This window comes from Lonchura striata, chromosome 2 (assembly GCF_050655825.1).
Source record: "Lonchura striata isolate lonStrDom1 chromosome 2, ASM5065582v1, whole genome shotgun sequence".
NCBI lineage: Eukaryota > Metazoa > Chordata > Aves > Passeriformes > Estrildidae > Lonchura > Lonchura striata.
Genome location: NC_140704.1, coordinates 148,734,032 through 148,754,269, shown reverse-complemented (window position 1 = coordinate 148,754,269; position 20,238 = coordinate 148,734,032). Strand labels below are relative to the sequence as shown.

General features: G+C 42.3%; 1 protein-coding gene across 14 annotated transcripts in view; it reads right to left on the bottom strand.

The window, feature by feature from the left end:
• PHF20L1 (PHD finger protein 20 like 1) overlaps window positions 1-9,598 on the bottom strand; it is a 55,920-nt gene extending 46,322 nt beyond the window's left edge. For 10 of the 14 annotated variants that reach the window (XM_077781955.2, XM_085573970.1, XM_085573972.1 and 7 more), the window contains exons 1-5: window positions 9,516-9,598; window positions 8,428-8,531; window positions 1,293-1,464; window positions 1,076-1,160; window positions 467-555 (exon numbers count right to left, since the gene is read on the bottom strand). In XM_077781955.2, coding sequence (XP_077638081.1) covers window positions 467-555; window positions 1,076-1,160; window positions 1,293-1,464; window positions 8,428-8,510 — 429 coding nt within the window. In that variant the 5' untranslated portion in view covers window positions 8,511-8,531; window positions 9,516-9,598. Of the gene's footprint in view, window positions 1-466; window positions 556-1,075; window positions 1,161-1,292; window positions 1,465-8,427; window positions 8,532-9,142; window positions 9,361-9,515 lie in introns of those variants that run through there. The other 4 variants (XM_077781960.2, XM_085573971.1, XM_085573968.1 and 1 more) reach the window with 3 other exon arrangements.
• Between the last annotated feature and the right edge of the window lie 10,640 nt (window positions 9,599-20,238).

Sequence of the window (20,238 nt, the reverse complement as noted above, 5' to 3'; positions counted from 1 at the left end):
CATGTTTGCAAGAACATGTGGGCAAAAAGCTCTCAGTAGCAAAGAAAACACATGGGCAGAAAGTGGGGAATAAATAAAATTTAAAAAAAAATCAGCAGCACAGACTGCTAACAAGCTAAAGCTTTTTTACTGAAAAGATACCAGAGAGAAAAGTCATTGGATGCCCCTGGTTTTGTAAACTCTGGAAGCAAGGCTTTGTGAACTATTAGTTGGCAATGGAGTGTCCAGCAGCCAGACATTTCAGCGAGGCAAGCCCACTTGAGCAGCACACTCTGAGGCATCATCCATAAACGGGTGAAGCAAGGCAGTGCAGGGCCTAGAATAAAGACTAATCTAAATCTAGTTGTGCTACTGACATTTCTAAAGTCTCATGATGTTAAAAAAAAAACAAAACAAACAAACGAAACAATGAAAACCCAAATAACTACACAAAACCTAACAAAGCAATTACTTTAAGTATTCTTACCTGCCCTTTTGCATCCTCTGGCATAGATTTGATATGCATCCTTTTAAGACATCGAATAACACCATCATAGAATTGCACTGTGAATGTTCCTAGAAATGATTGATGGAATCACTATGAGTGGTCAAGAAACAAACACACTTTGTTACTATGAAAGCTTTATGTTTTGCAAGTTACTTTGCATGACAAGAGTAACCAAGTGTTACCACTAGTCAGGAGCAAGAGAGGTACAAAAAGCCAAATTATGGCCTCAATGAAACCCTGCTTTAATACTGTTACTCTTTGTCCAGCTGGGTAATTTCAAGTATATTTAAACTACTGAGTCACTTCTGCTCATAATTCATTGAAATAGTTATGTAATATTGAAGATGCCACACTAGGGAAACAGTAAAAACATTTAAAAAAGCATTTTGTCTTCTAGGAGGAATTTCAGTTTTCAAATTTGATACAGATAAAACACACACATTCTACTAAATTAAATATATAAAAACATTTTCATTTAATATGGGGGCAGAGATAAAAACTTTATGCCATATCACTTTTTTAAGCAGACAAAATCTACAGCATAGCATTTTCAAGCAGACCTTACCAACGGACCATTGCAATACATACCCTCCTTATTAATTGCTTCAATCTTTGCAGGGTAATATCGACAGTCCGTCCAACGAGCTAGGACTTCTTCTCCAGGTTTAAAATCCTATTTTAAACAAATTTAGTAATTAATATTTAACTTTTTTCCTAAAAATTATTATGTTCTAGAGAGTTTTAATGAAAGAAAACAAGTATAGTAGTTTACAAACGTCTAAGATAAAATAAATCTACCACTTACAACAAATTCATCATCATCCTTCAGTCCCTCTTTCCTTAATGCTGGTCGCTCCAAAGGTCGTAACCTGTTGCTGTCCCAGTAAATCCACTCATCGTAGCGATGGCTCCAGCGTTCAAAGTGCACCAACATCTTCCCCTCTTCATAATCTATCTTCTCAATTCGAGATGGATACCTGGAGTGTTAAACACAAACTGCTAAGTCTCAAAGGTTTCCTTCTTGGTTTAGATACAATAGAGAATACATGACCTTCCAGAAAGTTGTATTAACACTTCATACTGAAAACTCTCTAAGTCTGAAAAAGGCTAAGTAAGTGAAATGATTTGATAACATTTAGTTCAAGAATCTATAAACAACATTGAAAATTGGAATCAGGCAGAATTCAGCTCCTTGTGCCCTTCAGAGAAGTAGTGAAAGAGACTCAAAAGTGCATAGAATCTCCTAAAAAAAAAAGAAAGTTAATTACATCACTGATTTTTTTTTTTTACCAGCATTTATATTAGGGCTGCTCTAAAGTTAACAATGTGTACAGAAAAGAAAGACCACAGCAAAAGGACAGCTCCTTTAACTGTCACAACCTGTTTGTCAAACCAAGTACTACTGTGAACCAATAGTAAAAGAGCAGAGCGTGAGCAACCAATTTCCAATCCTACTGCAAATTCTTTGCTAGAAAGGCAACTGATATTTATAGGGAACCTGTCAACACCATCAATTTTGAATATAATCTCTCCAAAATACTGATTGTGCTCTTAAAGGAGTCTCTGACACTATGTTATGACTAAAATGTAAGTTATCAGGAAGTACAGGTTTCTAACTGGACCAGCACATTAAAACAAAAAGATGTCAATCTCAATTTGCTCCTTCTTTTCTCCTGTCCTACTTCTTCAATTGCAGTGATGTATACAACTTGCCAAGATTTAAGTATCTCAGGAGCTACTGATTAAGAAAATCTCTTTGATTTTCTAGGTTACTACTGCAGCCATATTTCACCCTCACATCAGAATTCAGAGACAGTCCAAGCTCTTGTATATCTCTCACCCATATATTTCAGAAACACTAAATATTTTATATCCATTCCTTAAGTCCCCATCTTTTTCTCGCTGAACTTCCAAAGAAACCCCAACGTCTTAGTCTAAGATTGAAGCCTCTCATTTGCCACTGCCCTAATAAAATCTTTTTCAAGTCTTTCAAAGAAACAAGATCAGCCTCTCTTCCCCCTCTAAAGTAGACTGACAATCTAACAAGAAAGGTGGAGCTGATGATCTACTGCATTAAAACAGAATGTAAAACTCATGGGTCAAACTTGTATCCCAGCAGCAACATTCTAGTTTAACTTTGAATAAGGCTTCAAGAAAATAAGTCAGCCATGAGATGGTTTTCCTGTCTCTCATTATAGTTTAAGTCCATATGCTACTACACTTACAAATTTTATTTAAAAAAAAATTAATTATAAAATGTCTAGGTTTTTTTTCATACTCCAGAGTGTTCCAGTTACAGACTTAGAACTTGACACTAAAATATCAGAAGAAGCAGGAAGAGGAGCAAATCAGAGGAAAAAGTCAAGTTACTGTTAAAGCACCACGTGTGTGAGAAACAATGTAACCTAAAGGAGTTCCAAGTAGAAGGATGACAGAAGATACTTAACAGAGGGAAAAAAGGAAAAACACCATAAAAGCAACAGGACAGAAAATACATTTTGCAGCAATCAGAAATGGAAGCCAAAAACTGTGATGCCCTTTCCCAGTACAGTTTGAAGTTTTAGGTTTATTGCATGCCAGCCACCAGTGATGCAAAGCTATGGCTGATTTACAAAATTCAGGTCCAACCAGCTGAAAGAGAATTCTCCTTTTCCTAAACATCTCCAATGCAAACACTCTGCTCCCACTATGGCACATCCCTATAGCAGTGCCCTTGTTATGGCCAGGAGCTTCCTCTGGTCAGCAGCAGTCAAGACACCATTCCAAGCACTCTGTGAGAAGACAACAGAAGGAATAAACTCGGAAAATACAGCACTGACATGGAAAAAGCAAACCACATAAGAGGGGAAAATAAAATGCAGAGCAGAGTTTAGAGACAAATATTTTAAAATTAAGAAAATTATAAAGAAAATTCAGCAAGCCAAGAATCAAGACATTAATACATATACAAAATCAAGAGAAAAAGTTAGCATCAGTTAATAAAAGAAGATGAACAAAATATTAATTGTCAATAGAAATCACTTTAGATGAGACATGAAGCTCAAGGTATTTATAAGTTAATTTCTCTTTGCTAAATACAATTTCTGCTATCAATGTCTTTCTAGAAGTCCATTATATGTTCACAGAGATGGAACCACCCAAGCCATATGCAATTAGTTATTGGGTAACCCAAACACAACTCTCTATTTAGCAAACTATTATCCTCAATTTCCACTAAATTTAGCCACACATTGTGCCACAAATATGTACAAACAGTAATATTTCACAATATTGATCCCACAGTGGAAAAGACCAGAACATATGTATTGCAGAACTTATTCTTGTAATTTATCCCCTGCACAAAAATATCTTTCTGGTGATTTTGTACTTTGACTGAAAAGAATCAATTAAAGAATGAATTAAAAGATTAATATGAAGATTATTACATTTCATACACTTCAGAACTTTTATGTGGAAGTTCTTTCCATCACAAAGTTACAATTAGGCATTTGAAGACATACTGCAAAGGGAGACACAAATATCATTCTTTACAGTACCAAAGAATAATAAAATCAAGGCCAAATCAACTTTCAAGTCAGGTTAATTTCCCCAGCAAGTAAGCCACACTAACTCATCACAATGAAGTTGATATACAACTGGATTTGACAACACTTCATCAGCACAAACCAGAAAAACACACTCTAAAATTTGAGGGAAAAGTCTTCACTTTTCAAAAAAACAAAAAAAAGAAAAAAAAAATACTCAGACCAGCACACTGAAACTCAATAACCAAGGAGTTTCTTTTATGGGAAGAAACAATATTCTGCAAATTGAAGCTTCATCCAAATTTTAAGGGGGTTTGCTCTTGCTTTTCAAAGAGAGAACAAGAGAACTGCTCTTAGCTGGATTTATTTGCCCAGTTTACACACTGCACACCCTCCATTCTCAGGTTCCAATCTTGGCAATTCCAGCCCATTATAATTGCACAATATTTTTGGAAAGCCTCAGAATTTGATATGGCTTAAAAACCTATACTATGAAGCCTTGGTCACGCAACAACAGTGTTCTAACATTTATACAATAAAAAAATAATGAAAACTTCCCATTTCACTTCTTAACAGTGTAAAAAAAAAACCACATATTTTTTCCAATGCACTCAACACACATTAACAACCACACAGACAGCACTTTTTTTTACATTATCCTTTTAACCCTTCAAAAGTGACCAAAAAGTGGTGAACTGCCTTGTGAAATTGAATCATAGGCATTTCAAACTGTAAAAAAGATACAAAAACATTAGTAAATTTGCCTAAGTTTGTACCTACAAACACACTCATACTTCTTGCCTTTGTGACACTGGTTTAAAAAGTGCTTTCTTCTATCTCATAGAGGATATAAAACCAAATACCCTCCGTACTGACTTCTCACAAATACTGTTCTAGTGTCTTAAAAATCTGCAAACATCTATTTCTAGGTCCCCAAATTCATTATACATATATTGTATTAAATATAAAGCAGACTTCACTTCGCTTTCAAACACCTGCCAGGTAACCCAGTCAACTGAAGTCCAAAGCAAGAACTGTATCAAGTAAGATTTCTCAAAGTCTTTCAGGGAAAAGACTTCCTCCATACTTGGTGGGGAGTGTGGAAATCCATCCAGATAATCAGATATACCAAGAGGAAGTACTGTTGTTCCAACAACTAACCTGTTTTAGAGGGGCTGTTTCCATTCCAGAAACCAGGGCCATCCATCTGTACTTCATTACCTAACTTAAGAGTTTAGATCGAGCAAATTAATAAAGACTATGCTCCCAGAAAAACAACAGGGTTTTTTTCAAATCAGTATCTGCTGCTTACAGGACAACCAGCAGAGAGCTACAGCCAAAAAAGCCCCCACAAAAATATTAAAAAATGAAGAGATACATCCTTAAATACATCAGCTTTGCAGGGACAGTGTCCTACTTGTGGGAGCTGACAGCTCAAGAACTGTCTTACACACAGACATGCACTTGCAGATAAGTGCAGCTCTACCGCTTTTTCATTTGCTCTGTCAGTAAAGAGAGGCAGAAGAGGGTGTATGCACATGTATCAGTTCATGTATGAGATCACAGGGGAATTCAAACTGAAAGCAACCTCAGAAAGCCTCTAGTCCAACCTCTCACTCAAAGCAGGGTCAACTATGGCAACAGGCCAGGTTTTCCAATGTTTTATCCATCACAGTCTTGAAAAACTCCCATGCTGGAGACTCCACAAACTCTTCAGGCAACCTGATCCACTGCTTGACTGTCCCAAGAAAAAAAAGATTCTCCTTGAACCTAGTCTGAATATCTCATTTCAGTTTGTGCCTGTTGTTTTGTCCTCTAACTACCTGTAGGGTTTGGCTAAGTCTTGTTGATAACAGCCCCGTAGGTATCAGAAGGCTGATAGTGGGATTTCTGAAGCCTTCTCCAAGCTAAAGAAATAATTTCCTCACTCTCTCTTTATAGGTCATACACTCCTCCAGACCCTGATCATTTCACATACTTAATAATTTTATATTTTATAATTTTCAATCCCATCTCATTTGTTATCTGCTGCAGATGATCAGTGTTGATCAGAGATGTAGTTCATAGATTGCTTTAGCAAATTTAAATGGAACAAGTGGTACAAGTTCTTTATGCAAGATGATCCTCTGCAACAGCATAACTGCTGTACTTGATAAAGCAGCAATTGCAGTTACCTCCACAATAAGGCAAAACTAAACATGCTCACTGACAGCCTGTCTTGTCTTTGCTGACCAGTTTGACTGGGCTTTCTCCTACTCTGCCACAGAACATAAATTAAACACCAGATGCCAAGAGTTCAATTTCAGCAACTACTACACAGTTGAAAATTAAAGACCTGCAAAAGTACCTCAAAAAACAAAAACATATTTCACTGTATTTTTTTCTAACATCCTCTAGAAGCCTTTCTTGATTAACAGTTTAACTAGTCATGATCATTAGATGACAGCAAGCTTTCAGAAAAATGGAGAAAAAAATTAAAATCCTTTTAAAGGCTATTTTTCAGCAAGTGTTCACAATTTGTCACTTGCAGAAAGACTGAGCTAAGCAATGCCAATGATCTTCAATTTGGCTTTTGTTAAAAAATAATAAAGAGATTTCATGTAAGTTCAGCAAATTTATTTTCTTTGAAGTATGTATTTCTGCATGCAAATGAGCAGAATGCATACAGATTATATATAGAAAGATTTTTAAAAACATCCACCACCCCCTTATGCAACAGAAAGCCAACTAAAAAATCCCATAGACTATCATTGCAACCCTTAACACCCTAATTATAGCACAACAGTAGATTTTCTGTCATAAAGTATTTGGGTTTGTATTATTAGTTCATTTTGTATTACTAGTTCATTTGAAATACAGTCCTGTTTTCATTGTTGCTGCAACTGCTAAATTTTGATATTAACTTTCTTCTGTATATGGCACAATAGTTTACATGTATTTAAACTTGACCTGGGTCTACCTGGTGGTACAGATAATAAATCCAATCCTAGAAAGTTCAGGATAAATTCTATTCTTCCTGAAAACACCCAGCAACTCAGCTGCAGAGCTTGTGACATGGCCATGCCTGACAATCCAAACCTACACAAGAGCTTCAGCACTGACATGCAACCCTTCCCTGGAAAAAGCTGGGCAGGTTTGACACAAATTATACACTGAACAGTCAGTGATACTTTTTTGATACTATTATGCTACTTTTACATATTAATTTTTGTTACCTGATTACATAAGCAACTATCTCTAGTCACAGAAGATGCTGTAAAAAGTTTTATTGCTCTATTTTGGACGTTTTCCTTATCCTGCCACTCAGTTATAGAATCAGCATGCTGAAAACCCAGTCTACAGCAACAGGTAAGAACAATAGTTCTATAAACCACATCTTTCAGAGTCCATTTATTAAGACAAACACTCTTCCTATAATTAAAATCAAAGCTCTACAAATAAAAAGTTTGACCCAACTTTTTATACAGAGCACATAACACTGGAGCAGAGACATCAATAATACACAGACTTCTCTCTCACATCACTTGGAGTTAACAGGATCAGATATTTACAGGAACATGCTGAGCTCTCCAGGAACACAACAGAAAAAAAGATACACACCTCTACACTTCCTAACCCTAATAAATCAGAGAGCAGCTAAGAAAAAACTTCTAAGTAGAAGCATCAACTACTTCTGTCACCTACTTTAAAATGAGGGATTTTTCAAATTCAACTAGCATAGCCAGGACACATCATCAAATTAGCCCACTTGCTTTAATAAAATTTATACTAGCAATTTTTTTCATCAGAACAGCTCCTTTCACAATACACATGCTGTGCAGCACAGACCTTGTGTCCACAATTCCTATTTTATAGTCTTTGAATTCACAATACACCTGGGTGGTTGCAGTCACAGTTTTAAGCACTTCATTTCTCCAGCTGTTTAATAAAAACACAACTGTATCTGCCTATCCCATGAACTCCAATTCAGGATGTGGGTTTGTTTTTTTTTTTTTTAGAATCAGTTTTGTAAACCTGTCAAGTGTGACAACTGAATACAAAACAACTCCCCTTGCATGCCTTCAAATGAAGACAAAAGAAGTCTTTGATCATGAAGTTTGCCTCATTGACACACCAATCACCTCGTCCATGACACTGAATTCCACAGACTCCAGAAAGGCTCTTTGCTTCTTACACCTGCACAAGCCACTAAGAGCAAATAAACACAAACCCGTAGAAAAGTTTAGCTTGATTTCTGAAGAGATAATATTTTCCTAAAAGCTAACACTTTTAAAGGACATAGGTGGAAATTCATAAAGTTCACATGTAGAAATTGTCAATGAATAGGTGCACTGGTTTTTATAATCGGTTATCAAAGCACACAAACGACACAAAATAATTATGCTCTCAGCAAATACTACACAATGCCTTCCGTACCATTTTTGCAAATAGTCCAGTGCCTCCAAACGAGCACCAATCTCAAATGTGATTCCAGGACGATTTGGAGGCTTTTTACTCATCTTGATATTCTTTTTCACCACCTTTGAAGGAGGGAAAAAAAATAGCATTAAAACACATCATGTTGTTTAAAAGGTGTCATAGACAGCAAATATATTCCAGAGGGTGTAAAGATGCAAAATTTTGATCCTGAGTTTGTATTAACTACTTACCTTACAGAAATACAGTCAGGGAAAAAAAAAAAAAAAAAGGCATCAAAAAACATTCATACATACTTTTATTCAGATTTCTTTCCCTTCAAAACTATATGTTATCAACCTTAAGTCAAAACATAATAAGAAAAAAACCATAGTGCTCATCTCTGAAACTATACTAGCATGTAATTCCTTCACATCATTTTTAAGCCAAATTTTAATTTACCTATAGTTAATATGTGTGCTGTCTTCCGGTGAAGAAAACGCAAACCAAGAAAAACGTACCTTACCAAGAACAGATAAACATGGCCTAAAGGGCAAGTAAGATGAAATTAGCATAAATAGAAACAAACAAAACCCCATCTTGAGTATTTCTATGCACTCTGGAGTCGCACTCACAGCAATGAGTTTCAGCCACAACTGGCTTCTAATTTTATTTTGTAGCCCAGTCACTATAAAAAAAAAAAAAACCAAAAAAAACCAACTCTTTGTGCAAGTACCGTGGCGGAGCTCCCTGTGCCAGCCCAGGCGCACTTGCCGAGCGGGAGTGCCGGGACGCGGGGTCGGAGCCTCCCAGCCCCGCACTGCGGGGGGAGCGGCACCCAGGGGCTCCTCCGGGAGCGCGGAGACGCCAAGGGCGCAGCGCAGCCGGCCCGGGAGCGGCGGGCCGGGAGCGGCGGGGCCGCAGCGCTCCGCGCTCCGGGGGAGGCCCCGCCGGACCCCCGGCCGCGGGCGGGGCCCGGCGCCAGCACAGCCGCGGGCGCCGCCCGCCAGGCCCGGCCGGCTTGCGGGAGCGCCGGCGCCTCGTAGCCCGCGCTCCCTCCGCATTCCCTCCGCATTCCCTCCGCGCCTCCCCCGCGCCGCCGCCCTTACCGCCCGCTCGGCTCGCTCGGGGCCCGGCGCGGCTGCCGCGGGCGCTCCGGCACGGCCGCCCCTCACCGCCCCATCCTGCCCGCGCCCCGCGCGCGTCACCGCCGCGCGACGGCCCCGCCCCCGGCACGTGACTGCGCGGGGCGGGGGAGCCAGACAAAGAGCGGCGGCCGCGGCCGGGGACGGCGGCAGCGGGACACGGGGACAGCGGCACCGCCTCGCCACCGGCACACACGGCACACACGGCACACACGGCACACACGGCACACACGGCACACACGGCCTCGCCACCGGCACACACCGCCTCACACCGGGCACGCACCGCCTCGCCACCGGCACACCGCCTCACACCGGGCACGCACCGCCTTACACCGGGCACGCACCGCCTCACACCGGGCACGCACCGCCTCACACCGGGCACGCACCGCCTCACCATCGGCACACACCGCCTCGCCACCGGCACACACCGCCTCAGCCCCGGCACACACCGCACTCATCGCCTCACCACCGGCACGCACCGCCTCACATCTCCTCGCCACCGACACCGACGCCTCAGCCCCGGCAGATACCGCCAGCCCCGCCGCACAAATAGCGGGGAGCGAAGGGGCTTGTCCAGCGGGGGGAAAGGAAGGTGTTTAATTAAAGCACCGGAGCATTTCTCGTACTGACAAGGGCTGAGGGAGTTGCAGCTCTTCAGCCCCACAAGAGGCGGCGGAGAGGGGACCTCGTCCGGGAGTTTCTGCAGGGAGGTGTCCAGAGGATGGATCACGCTCTGCTCGGTGGTGCCAAGTACGAGGACGAGAGGGAAGGGACAGAAACTGATACACAGGGAGTTTCAGCCGAATAGGAAGAACTTCTGTGTGCAGTGACCCTAGCCTGAAATACTGCCTAAAGAGATGTGGAGTCTCTCCCCTGATTCAAGTGGACACAATCCTGTGCAATGCGTGCTAGAATGGCCCTGCTTGAGCAAGGAGGTTGGACCGAATGACCCACTGCTGTCCCTTTCCTACCTGACCAGTTCTGTGACTCTGGGATCTGTAATTCTGTGATAGGGAGAAAAAGACTCAGGGCAGTCACTGAGATGGTCCTGGAGGTGCCACAGGACAGTCCTGGCCAGGCAGCAGCCTCACAGTGGCCTGTCTTTGCCTCTTGTTTTTTACCCATGAAACCAGCTTCATCTGATTTTCTTGCTTTTAATCATCCCAGCCTCCCCACCATGCTGCTGAGAGCTGGGTGGGTGCTTGGCAGCTGGTGAAACAGCCCACTGCTGTCCCTGTGACACCCAGTCTTGTGGTGACTGCTGTGCTGCTTATCACTGTGTTCTGCTCTGCCTGAAAGACCTATGATAAAGGCAATGACCATGAGCCAAGTCTGGCATTTAGCCCCTGCATTGCTGCCATCCCAGTGCTCAGGGAACAATTTCATGGAGTCTTTCCTTTTCTTCTCCAGGACAGATGTTCCCAAGCTTGTAATGGCAAGATCAGCATCATCACATCACCATGGATGTGATCAGTAAAACAAATGTCAAGTTTCCACCAATTAATAAAAAGGCATAGTGTATTTCTGGAAACTGCACATTCTGGATCATAGTCAGCTTGTGACTCCTTTCCATTAAGTGACCTTTAAGAGCTTTTTTCAGTGTATTGAGTTTGTGTGGCAAGACCTTAGTAGTGGGGAGTTTCTGCGAGGAGCTGCCAGAGGCTTCCCCAATGTCCACCAGAGCCAAAGCCAACTGAGATCCACCAGTGGCCAGTGCTCAGGCCATCAGTGACAGTGTTTTACCTCTGATGGTAACTGGTGAGTGATCCTTAGGAATGACCTCTCCTCTTGCCCTAGAAACCTTTTGTTACATTTACTCTCCCCTGTCCATTTGGGAAGGGCAGTGACAGAGTAGCTTTGGGGGGCACCTGGTGTCCAGACAAGGTCACTAAACAGCAGCAGGACAGACAGGACAGTTTGTATGGTAGCCCTGGGACCTGTCCAGAGAGTACCAGCTGTGAGAAACATGCTCTGTTCTCACGTGGAACCTCTGGCAGAAAACCTGTAAAGATCCAAGGTTGACCTCTAGGGTTCTGCAGCTGAGGGTGTCAAGGGTCTGAGATGTACCAGATGTTCACAGGACGGGGCACCTCTACACATAATGCAACTGAAGGTTCATGGAATAAGGAGGTGGGACTGATCACACAGTGGGCTCAGATGAGGACTCCCACTGCCCTTGAATGCTGAAAGAGGTCACCATTGAGCCAGGAGGCAGAGATTTCAGAGCATCATCTGAGGAGGTGGCTCAAGCCCAAAAGTATAATAAATAGCAGAAAGTGAAAGGCAATATGCTCAGTTTACTAATGTTTCCTGTTGCACTGTGCAAAACCATCTGATGTGGAAAGCTACTGGTTGGAGCACAAGTCAAGGGCCAAATTAATTCATTTGATTTGTATGGATGTTTGGGGGATGCCCCACAGACTAAGGGAGCAACATCTGTGCACGTGTCACTGGACAAGGACGGGGATAATGACTGATGGTGATGTTGATAACACACCAGGGTGGTGGATGCTGCTGAATAACATTTCCACAGTGTCAGGGCTCACTATTTTTTTTCCCACTCATCTTCCCCAGTAAGTAGGTAAGGGGTGGGCAAGAGACTGGGAGGGACAGAACTAGCACAGTTGACCTAAACTGGCCAAAGGTATATTCCATACCATAAAACATGGACCTCAGCAAGAAAATCTGGGACAGAAGAAGAATAAGACTGGTGGGACATTTTCTTCCAAGGTGACCACTGCTGGGAGATGGAGTGGTATAGGTCTGCTGGTGGGAAGTGCTTAGTGCTTGCCTTTGAATTGCTTGGAGGTTTTTTGGGTTAGGTTGTTTGGTTTAGGGGTTTTTGCTTTCGTTTATTAAACTGCATTTATTATTAGATCATGCAGATCTGCAAACATTTCTGGGGTGCTGGTTGACAGTGACTGAACACAAGCCAGCAGTGTGCCAAGGAGATCAATGGCATCCTGGTTTGTATCAGAAATAGTGTGGCCAGCAGGACTAGGGAATTAGATTGTCCCTCTGTACTTGGCACTGGTGAGACTGTATCTTGAATCCTATGCTTAGTTTTGGGGGCCCCTCACTGCAAGAATACACTGAGCTGCTGGAATGTGTCCAGAGAGTGGCAGTGGAGCTGGGGAAGGGTCTGGAGCACAGACCCTTCTGATGTCTGAAATCAGATGAACAGCAGCTGAGGGAGCTGGGGGTGTTCAGCCTGGAGAAAAGGAGGCTCAGGGAGGACCTCATCACTCTCTACAACTCCCTGAGAGGAGACTGTAGCCAGGTGGGGTTGGTCTTCTCCCCTAGGCAACAAGTGATGGGACTTGGAAAAGGCCTCGAGGTGTGCCAGGGGATGTTTAGATTGGATATTAGGAAAACATTCTTTACAGAAAGAGTGGTCAGGCATTGGAACAGGCTGCACAGGGAAGTGGTGGAATCACCAGTCTTCAAAGTGTTCAAAAACACGTGGATGTGGCAGTGGGGGTCATGGGTGAGTGGTGAACAGAATGGTGCTGGGTTAATGTTGGACCCAATTGTCTCAGAGTACTTTTTCAACCTCAATGAATCTATGATTCTCACTTTTGTTTTTCCCATTCTCTCTTCCCTACGCCACTGCTGGGGGAGTGAGCGAGTGGCTGTGTGGGCGTTTGGCTGCTGTTCAAGGTCAATCCATCTGCTTCATTTAGTCCCCAGGAGGCTGCCTCCCACTTGAGGAGTCTTTATAGACAGACTGTTCAGTAGAATATTTTAGATTATTTGCTAAGATATTTTTTTTTTCTCCCTAGATTTTCCCTTGTTACCATTTTCTGGAAGGTGGTGACAAACAGAAGAGACTGAAGAAAGAAGGAGGCTTGAAGAAAAACAAAGGAAACAAAATAAGAAAACAAAGAAGGGAAGGAAAGGGAAAGGAAATAAGTTTTATTTCTTTTTTTTTTAGTAAAATTGCCATTGCATTCATTTGAATTCTCCATCTCATACTACTCTTGGTGTAGTTTTGATGCAATTTTTGATTTAAAGGATTTGGTACAGGATAGTGAAGGTTGTTGTGTAAGGAACGAGCTCTCTTTTAGCAGCAATGAATAAGCAGCATTAAGATAATTAGAAAAGTGGAGGTTCTTCTGTCCAAGGAGAGGGAATGGGGGAAGATAAGAGGCCATGAGGATGGAGCTGGGTACATGGGTACACTGAATGATGCTCTTGACCACTGAAGGCTGAGTAATGCCATGGTGAGGGATGGGCTCAGAGCAGTGTGTGGCACCCTTAGCATCACCTCGCTGCAGAGGCTGTTGAGAGGGAGGCAAAGCTGGCAGGAGGTGGCAGAGGCACAGCAAGCCCTTTGTATTGATTAATATGTACTAAAAGCACATCTGTGCACACAAAAGAGCACAGGAGGACAAACCCAGGAGCAACCAGCCCATCAAAGGCCCATTTCCTCAAGCTCAGAGGAGCACAGGGACACAGGGCGGTGGGAGCCAAATTAAAGACTTAGAGGAAGGGACACCTGATGCAAGGTTCCATGTGTGACTCCTACCACACTTCAGAACAGCAGAAGTCCACTTGTGGTCCAGCAGCACATGGCATTATTGTCAAAACAATTATGAAAATAAGGAGCCCCAGGCACTGTCCCCATTTCTTTGCTGCCATTTCATGTATACCCATCCCTGCCCTGCTGTAGCCCACAGGCACCCACCACCCCTGTTGGCCCTGATTTGCCTATCCCAGTGCCTCCCTAGCTCTGCCCATGGCCCAGGACCCTGTTTCAGCTACACTATTCCACCATAAAGCCAGCAAGGAGCAATTTAGGTCAAGACATTTTTTATATTCTTTTAGCACAAAATCATATCTGATATTTAGTTTTGTCTCTGAGGAAAACAAGGCCTAAATGGCTGCATTTCCTTTCTGCCTTCCATTTTCCCTTTCTTCACTTATTCCTAAGATTTCTGTCTTAGGACACTGAAAGAGACACATCACATTATTCCAGCTTTTCTGTTAAAATGCTCAACTGGACAGGGAAGGGTGACTGAGTCAACCTCTCCACGATGGAAAGAGGTTATTTTCCTTCAGACACCAGAGCATGACAAGACAGAGATGCAGGAAAAGAGATTTCACTATTTCTGCTCCTCACACAATTTGGTGTTTAATCTTGTCATGAAGCATATCTTCAGCTTCGTCATGAATATACAGGCCATAAATTGGAAACCAAATGGATGGGAGATTCTATATTGCCAGTCAGTGACTCACTGAAACTCAGAGGGGGGAGAGAGGATTTCATAATCAGCTGAGCATGAGCTCATGATGTGCTGTTGATGCTGAAAAGACTAATGCAGTCTTTGCAAAGCACATGCACATGGAAACACAGAGTAGGAGTAGAGAGGTGACATTATCGCTGCACTTGGCACCAGTACATTGTTATTAAAATAACTGACTGTTCAGAAAACCCATCCAAAAACTGAAAGGGTTCAGGAAAGGTCTAGGAGAATCATCAAAACACCTGGGAAAAGAAAGATATGGTAAGAAACCCAGACATCAGTTTGTTTATTTTACTGTTTGTTTTTTCTTGTGCGCAATTGGGTTAGGTCATAAAATAACTATTTTAAATGTCAGATATTGCAATTGTGAGGTGACAGTCAATAGAATAAAATTTCATTGTTTTTACCTTTATTATAGTAGAGAGGTATATTTAAAATTACTGCTGGTGCAGGTATTCAAATGGTGTCTGCACAGCCTCAGTCTGTCAAATGTGCAGCAGCACCTCTGCCCAGCTCTGTCCATCTGCACAGGCAGCTGGGATGTGGCCTGGCTCTATTCTGTCATCATCTGTCCTTCTCCTGCCATTTCCTTGGTCTATTTTGGCTCTGACATCAAGCTCTTATGGCCCTCTCTTCAGTTTCTCTGCCTTTCTTTTTCTTTCATCCCAGAAACTCCCTTCTCTCCAGAAATTCATTCCTCCTTCGGTGAAGATTTCCATTATCTCACCAAACACTTCTCTTTACTTATAAATCCCTAAATTTTACAGATGCTGGTAAATGCCCTAAAGTGAATGAGTTTTGAACCATCTGGCCTTGTATGAAAAAAAGAAAGTCACTAACACTCATTGCCATGGACACCATACAAAATAGTAACCCCGTGGGTTTGGGACATCAACCCCATCTTCTTCTAGTTTTGAAAGATACAGAAACTGGACATTTTTTTACTGAATTGCTCACTGGTTCTTTGCAGAGTGCCTTTAATTCTGTCAGTGGTTTCTCTCAGAGAACTGGCTGTTTGTCCACAGGTGCTGTTTCATTGCATTGCTGGAGAGGTTGCAGGAAGCTATAAAGCAGAAGTAAGGTTTCCTACTGGCAGTATTTTAAGGGTGAAGTACAGTAAGGTGAGAATGCTAAGGAGTGAAACCTGGTAAATCCCGGTGGGTAATGAAATTTGCATTTAGCAGATCGTTCTGACATTAGTGAACGGATCCCAAATCCACACAAAGAAAGAGAAGAAAGAGCAAACATTGGCATTGGATGAGGTTAAAGGAAAGCCTTGAGGCAGAAGTTGCTGCTCAGCAGAGTGGTACCTCCTGATGCTCTGCAAGGCTGGGAGGGAGCAGCTCCCTGTTTTGGATGCAGGCAGTTCTGCTGTGTCATGCTGCAGCCTCACTAAACCACTTTCTGTGTATCATTTGATATTTCTTAGGGGCACATGGAATATTCACCACACTATGAATATTGTTTTGCAATTAATGTTAGACCTCTTGAGGTGTAATTATGCTTTTGCCTCAGAAACAGTGTTGTGCAATGTGTCACTTACTTCTGCCTTTCATATTGCAGCCATATGTTTTGGAGGGTGTTTTGGTTTTAGAGGAGATTCTGTAGATTGGAATACATCAATAAATATGTTACTGAATTTTTCTTTAAAGCATTGATGAGAGCAGTGCTGAACAAAAGCTGTAGTAATAATATCCTGCTCTATGCACTGATTTCCTAGATTATTCCCATCTGAGACTGAAATGCAGCATACACTTTCTGGTGGATCAACAGAGCACTCGACTTACAAACATATCCCAGTGGGAAGATTTTCATGGTCTGCATTTCTAAGAGCTGACCTGAGTGGATAGAATTTGCAACTTGTGCTGAAGGAAAACAGAAGTCCAAAAATCACATGTCCAACCTGGTGGAGTCCAGGAGTTAGAATGAAAAATACACATCACTTCTGTCAGCAGGCAATACCAGTCACTTTGCAAAACGAGTGTGATATTTTCCTCTGTGGTGCCATGAAAACTTGGGTGTCCTCGGGTACTGAAGGATGGTTGCTGGTTGTGAGATTAGCCCTTTGTGGCCAGCCCTGCCTATAAAATGCCTGCAATGCATTTGTTCACAGGAGCACATGCTCATGGTAGGAGTCACTTGTTTCTTGGTACTTGGCCATTGGGTCTGTGCTGGTGTCACATGGGCAGGTTCCTGGAAGGCTATCAGAGTTATGCTCTCTGTCCTTAATTGCCTTGCAGGCCACATTCAAATCCTTGATCTCTATGCAATGCTGGATAATATCCAGGCTGTAAAACCACTCTGCCTCTCCTGTGCATGGTTTTCCACTGGATACTGAGGCTGTCTGTGCTGTTGCCTTTCCCTAGCCATTGAAGTGAAGTCCAGGACATCACTTTGGATCTAGCTGGAAATGTGAGCTGGACATGGGCAAGACTGAAAAAATTGCAAACAATACAAGAAAGGCCTGTGGACCCTTAGTATAAGCCTCACAAATTTAGACTTTACTTAAATACTGGTATACAGGCAGAAAGGGACTCAGTCAATGTCAGACTACAGAGAGATAACTTGTAAGGTTGCTGTGTAAAGACAAGCATTTTAAAGAACATTATTAGAGTATCACTTCAGTTGTTACTGGTCTTCATTTATGCCTCACTCAGTAGGATTTATTATAGAAATGACCATGATACCAGAATGATCAGTATTTTGCTACTAATGTTGTCTCAGGAACCAGTGGGACCAACATCTCTCAGCTAGATTTTCAGTATATATAAAGTGTGTTATGATTGTTTACAATCATATGTTGGCCAAAAGTCTTCACTGTACATCAGTACAAGACCTACATCAGTTCCATCTGTTCCATGCAGATCACATCAGGGCTGTCATAGAAACCACACAGGTTCCCAGGTACAGTGGGCAGCAGTGCATGGCCACCTCCAGAGGAATATTAATTTTCATTTTGGAACTCAAAATGTCACAAGAGAACCCCCAACCAAAGGTGAGATTTTATGTGTCTAGTTAGAGCACTAAGAAGGTCTCTAGAGCCCTGTGTATCTATGTGGCCTGTTCAGCTTTTAAGCACCCAGGGGCTGCTATGCAGGTGCTGTGTCCAGCACTAACTACAGTGACATGGGAGACAGGAATATGGGCAATTGAGTCTTCTCCATGTCTTATGGGTTATTCCTGGATTGGTCACATAGTGATGGGTGTTAACACTTCGAGCTGAGAGTCAGCAGTGTCCCCATGCTGTCCTACCTGCTTTAGTCCCTGTCCTTTCCCTGTCAGTCTGTGTGTCCTAGAACATGTCATGTAGATGTGTGCTGGAAGTGTGATGACGTGTGAGAAACCATGGGTGTACCCCATTCATACATATCCTCAAACCTGTTCCCACTCATTCTGTGCTCAGACCAGTGATCTGTGCATTAATATTTCTATTCTCTGCAAATCAGATGCTGCTGGAGCACAACTGGCCAACAGCTGGCTCTGCCCTGGCTACTTGTAGTCACAGCAGACACTGCAGTGTGCTGACTAATGAACTTTTGTCATCCTTTATAAAACTCAGTCAGGCAGCTTTTAGTATGGATCTGTGTGTCTGTTGCTTTTTTTAGTGTTACTACCTTCTTGTTCAGTAATGGTCAGATCTTGTGAGGAAATTTGTGAAGATAATGAGGATTCACCTGAGTTCTATTAGAAACCTTGACTAAATTCTGCTTTGGTTCATGGATTTGAACCTCTTCCTTTTGTTTTCTTTCTCTGATAAAATAGGTTTTAAAGCAGTGTTTTCAGATGCAGGGTGGCAGAGTTACACATTCTAATGGAAACATTTCTTGTATTTTCCCCATGTCTATTTTTACACTGCTCTTGTATCATGATGTGGCATTTTCCCATGTCTACATTAAGTTCTGATACCAAGTAAATTTCTCCATGGTACTATATGATCAAGAAGCAAGGAGATATGACACAGAATGGTCATGGCTTTGTACAGAGAAATATTATTGTACATCACAGGCTTACTTGATTTAAATCCTTTTTAAACATTTTTTGTCTATCTGGACTGTGTCCATGGTATAATACAGAGGTAGCTGATGTAGCATTATTGGAGGTAAGCTCTTGAGATCTAAGTATGGACGTATCAGCAAGCTCAGAGCTAATTCCAAATTTTACAGGTCTATTCATTGTACTCCACCATGCAAACAAGAAATGCCCTTTTTTGCCTGTTTTGCAGGAACAATTAAGCTAAAATAATGAATTTGAGGGCAAAAATCAATCCTGAAATTCAGAAAGTCTCTGATAAAGTGTGATGGGATTTCCATCTGATAACATTAAAAATTGATTTGTTCCACTTCAAGGCAAATTAATCTTTGTTCTGACTAATTAATCTTTGTTCATACAGCTGACCTGATAAGGTTATTAAAGTCATATATAATGTGGCAATTCTGTAACCTGCACTGAAATGCTAACAATGAGAGATCAGCCTTTTCTTGAAATTGGAATAAAATGTCTAGGTATGTGAGATTTTTAAATTACCAGAATTCTCCAAATATTGCTAAGTGTTTCTGCTGCATAAAGGAATGTAGTTAGCTTAAAACACTATCATTCACAAAGGTGAATGAAAATAGGTCTTAGTTTGCCCTGCAGCAAGACTGCAGGCAAGGAGAGTTTCACAGACCTTCATTTTGACCCAGTGAGGCTACTCAGAGATTCTCATGACCAGCCCTTCCCCTGCTAGATTTTTAATTTTTTTTCCAATTAATTTTCAGATATCTCAGAATATTTTTTTTACTTTTGAGTACTATATAAGCAATGTTGACACAGAGCTATGATATAGGAAAAATGGCCTCATTTGGTGCTTACTGAAGCTGATGGACAATTAAAGGTTGTCAGGTTTCCAGGAGGTTCAAAGAGAGTTACAGGAGCATCACATTACTCTCAATTACATTCAATCAATAAGCACTCGACTCGCTCCACCATGGCCACTCACTCTACCAGGAAAATACCCTTCCTGAAGATTGTGTGTTGCATTGAGTTGTGCTAAAAGCTCATCTGCACACTCACAGAGGAACACAGAGGGACAACAGTGGGGAGGGGAGCCCAAAGAATTCCCTGCACCCAGCTATTCCCATTCCAGAAGCCATCAAAAGCCTTTCTGATCAGCCAGAGGAGCCTGGGGGCACAAAGGCAGGTGGGAACCTGAATTAAGATTTCAGAGGAAGGGACACTTTGTCTGCTGGGCCTTTCCCAGGGCTGTCCCAGAGGAGTCTCAGCCCTTGTGGCCAGGCATGGAACTCACCCAGACGAGTGAACACCAGAGTTCCTTGGGACTGGGAGGAGCTGCTGCCTGGGGCAGGGCACACCCGTGGGCTGGGATGTCTCTCTGTGGGCTGCTGAGGACCTGGGGAATCCCAGCCAGCCTTACCTGTGTGTGGGATGCTCTGCACCACCAA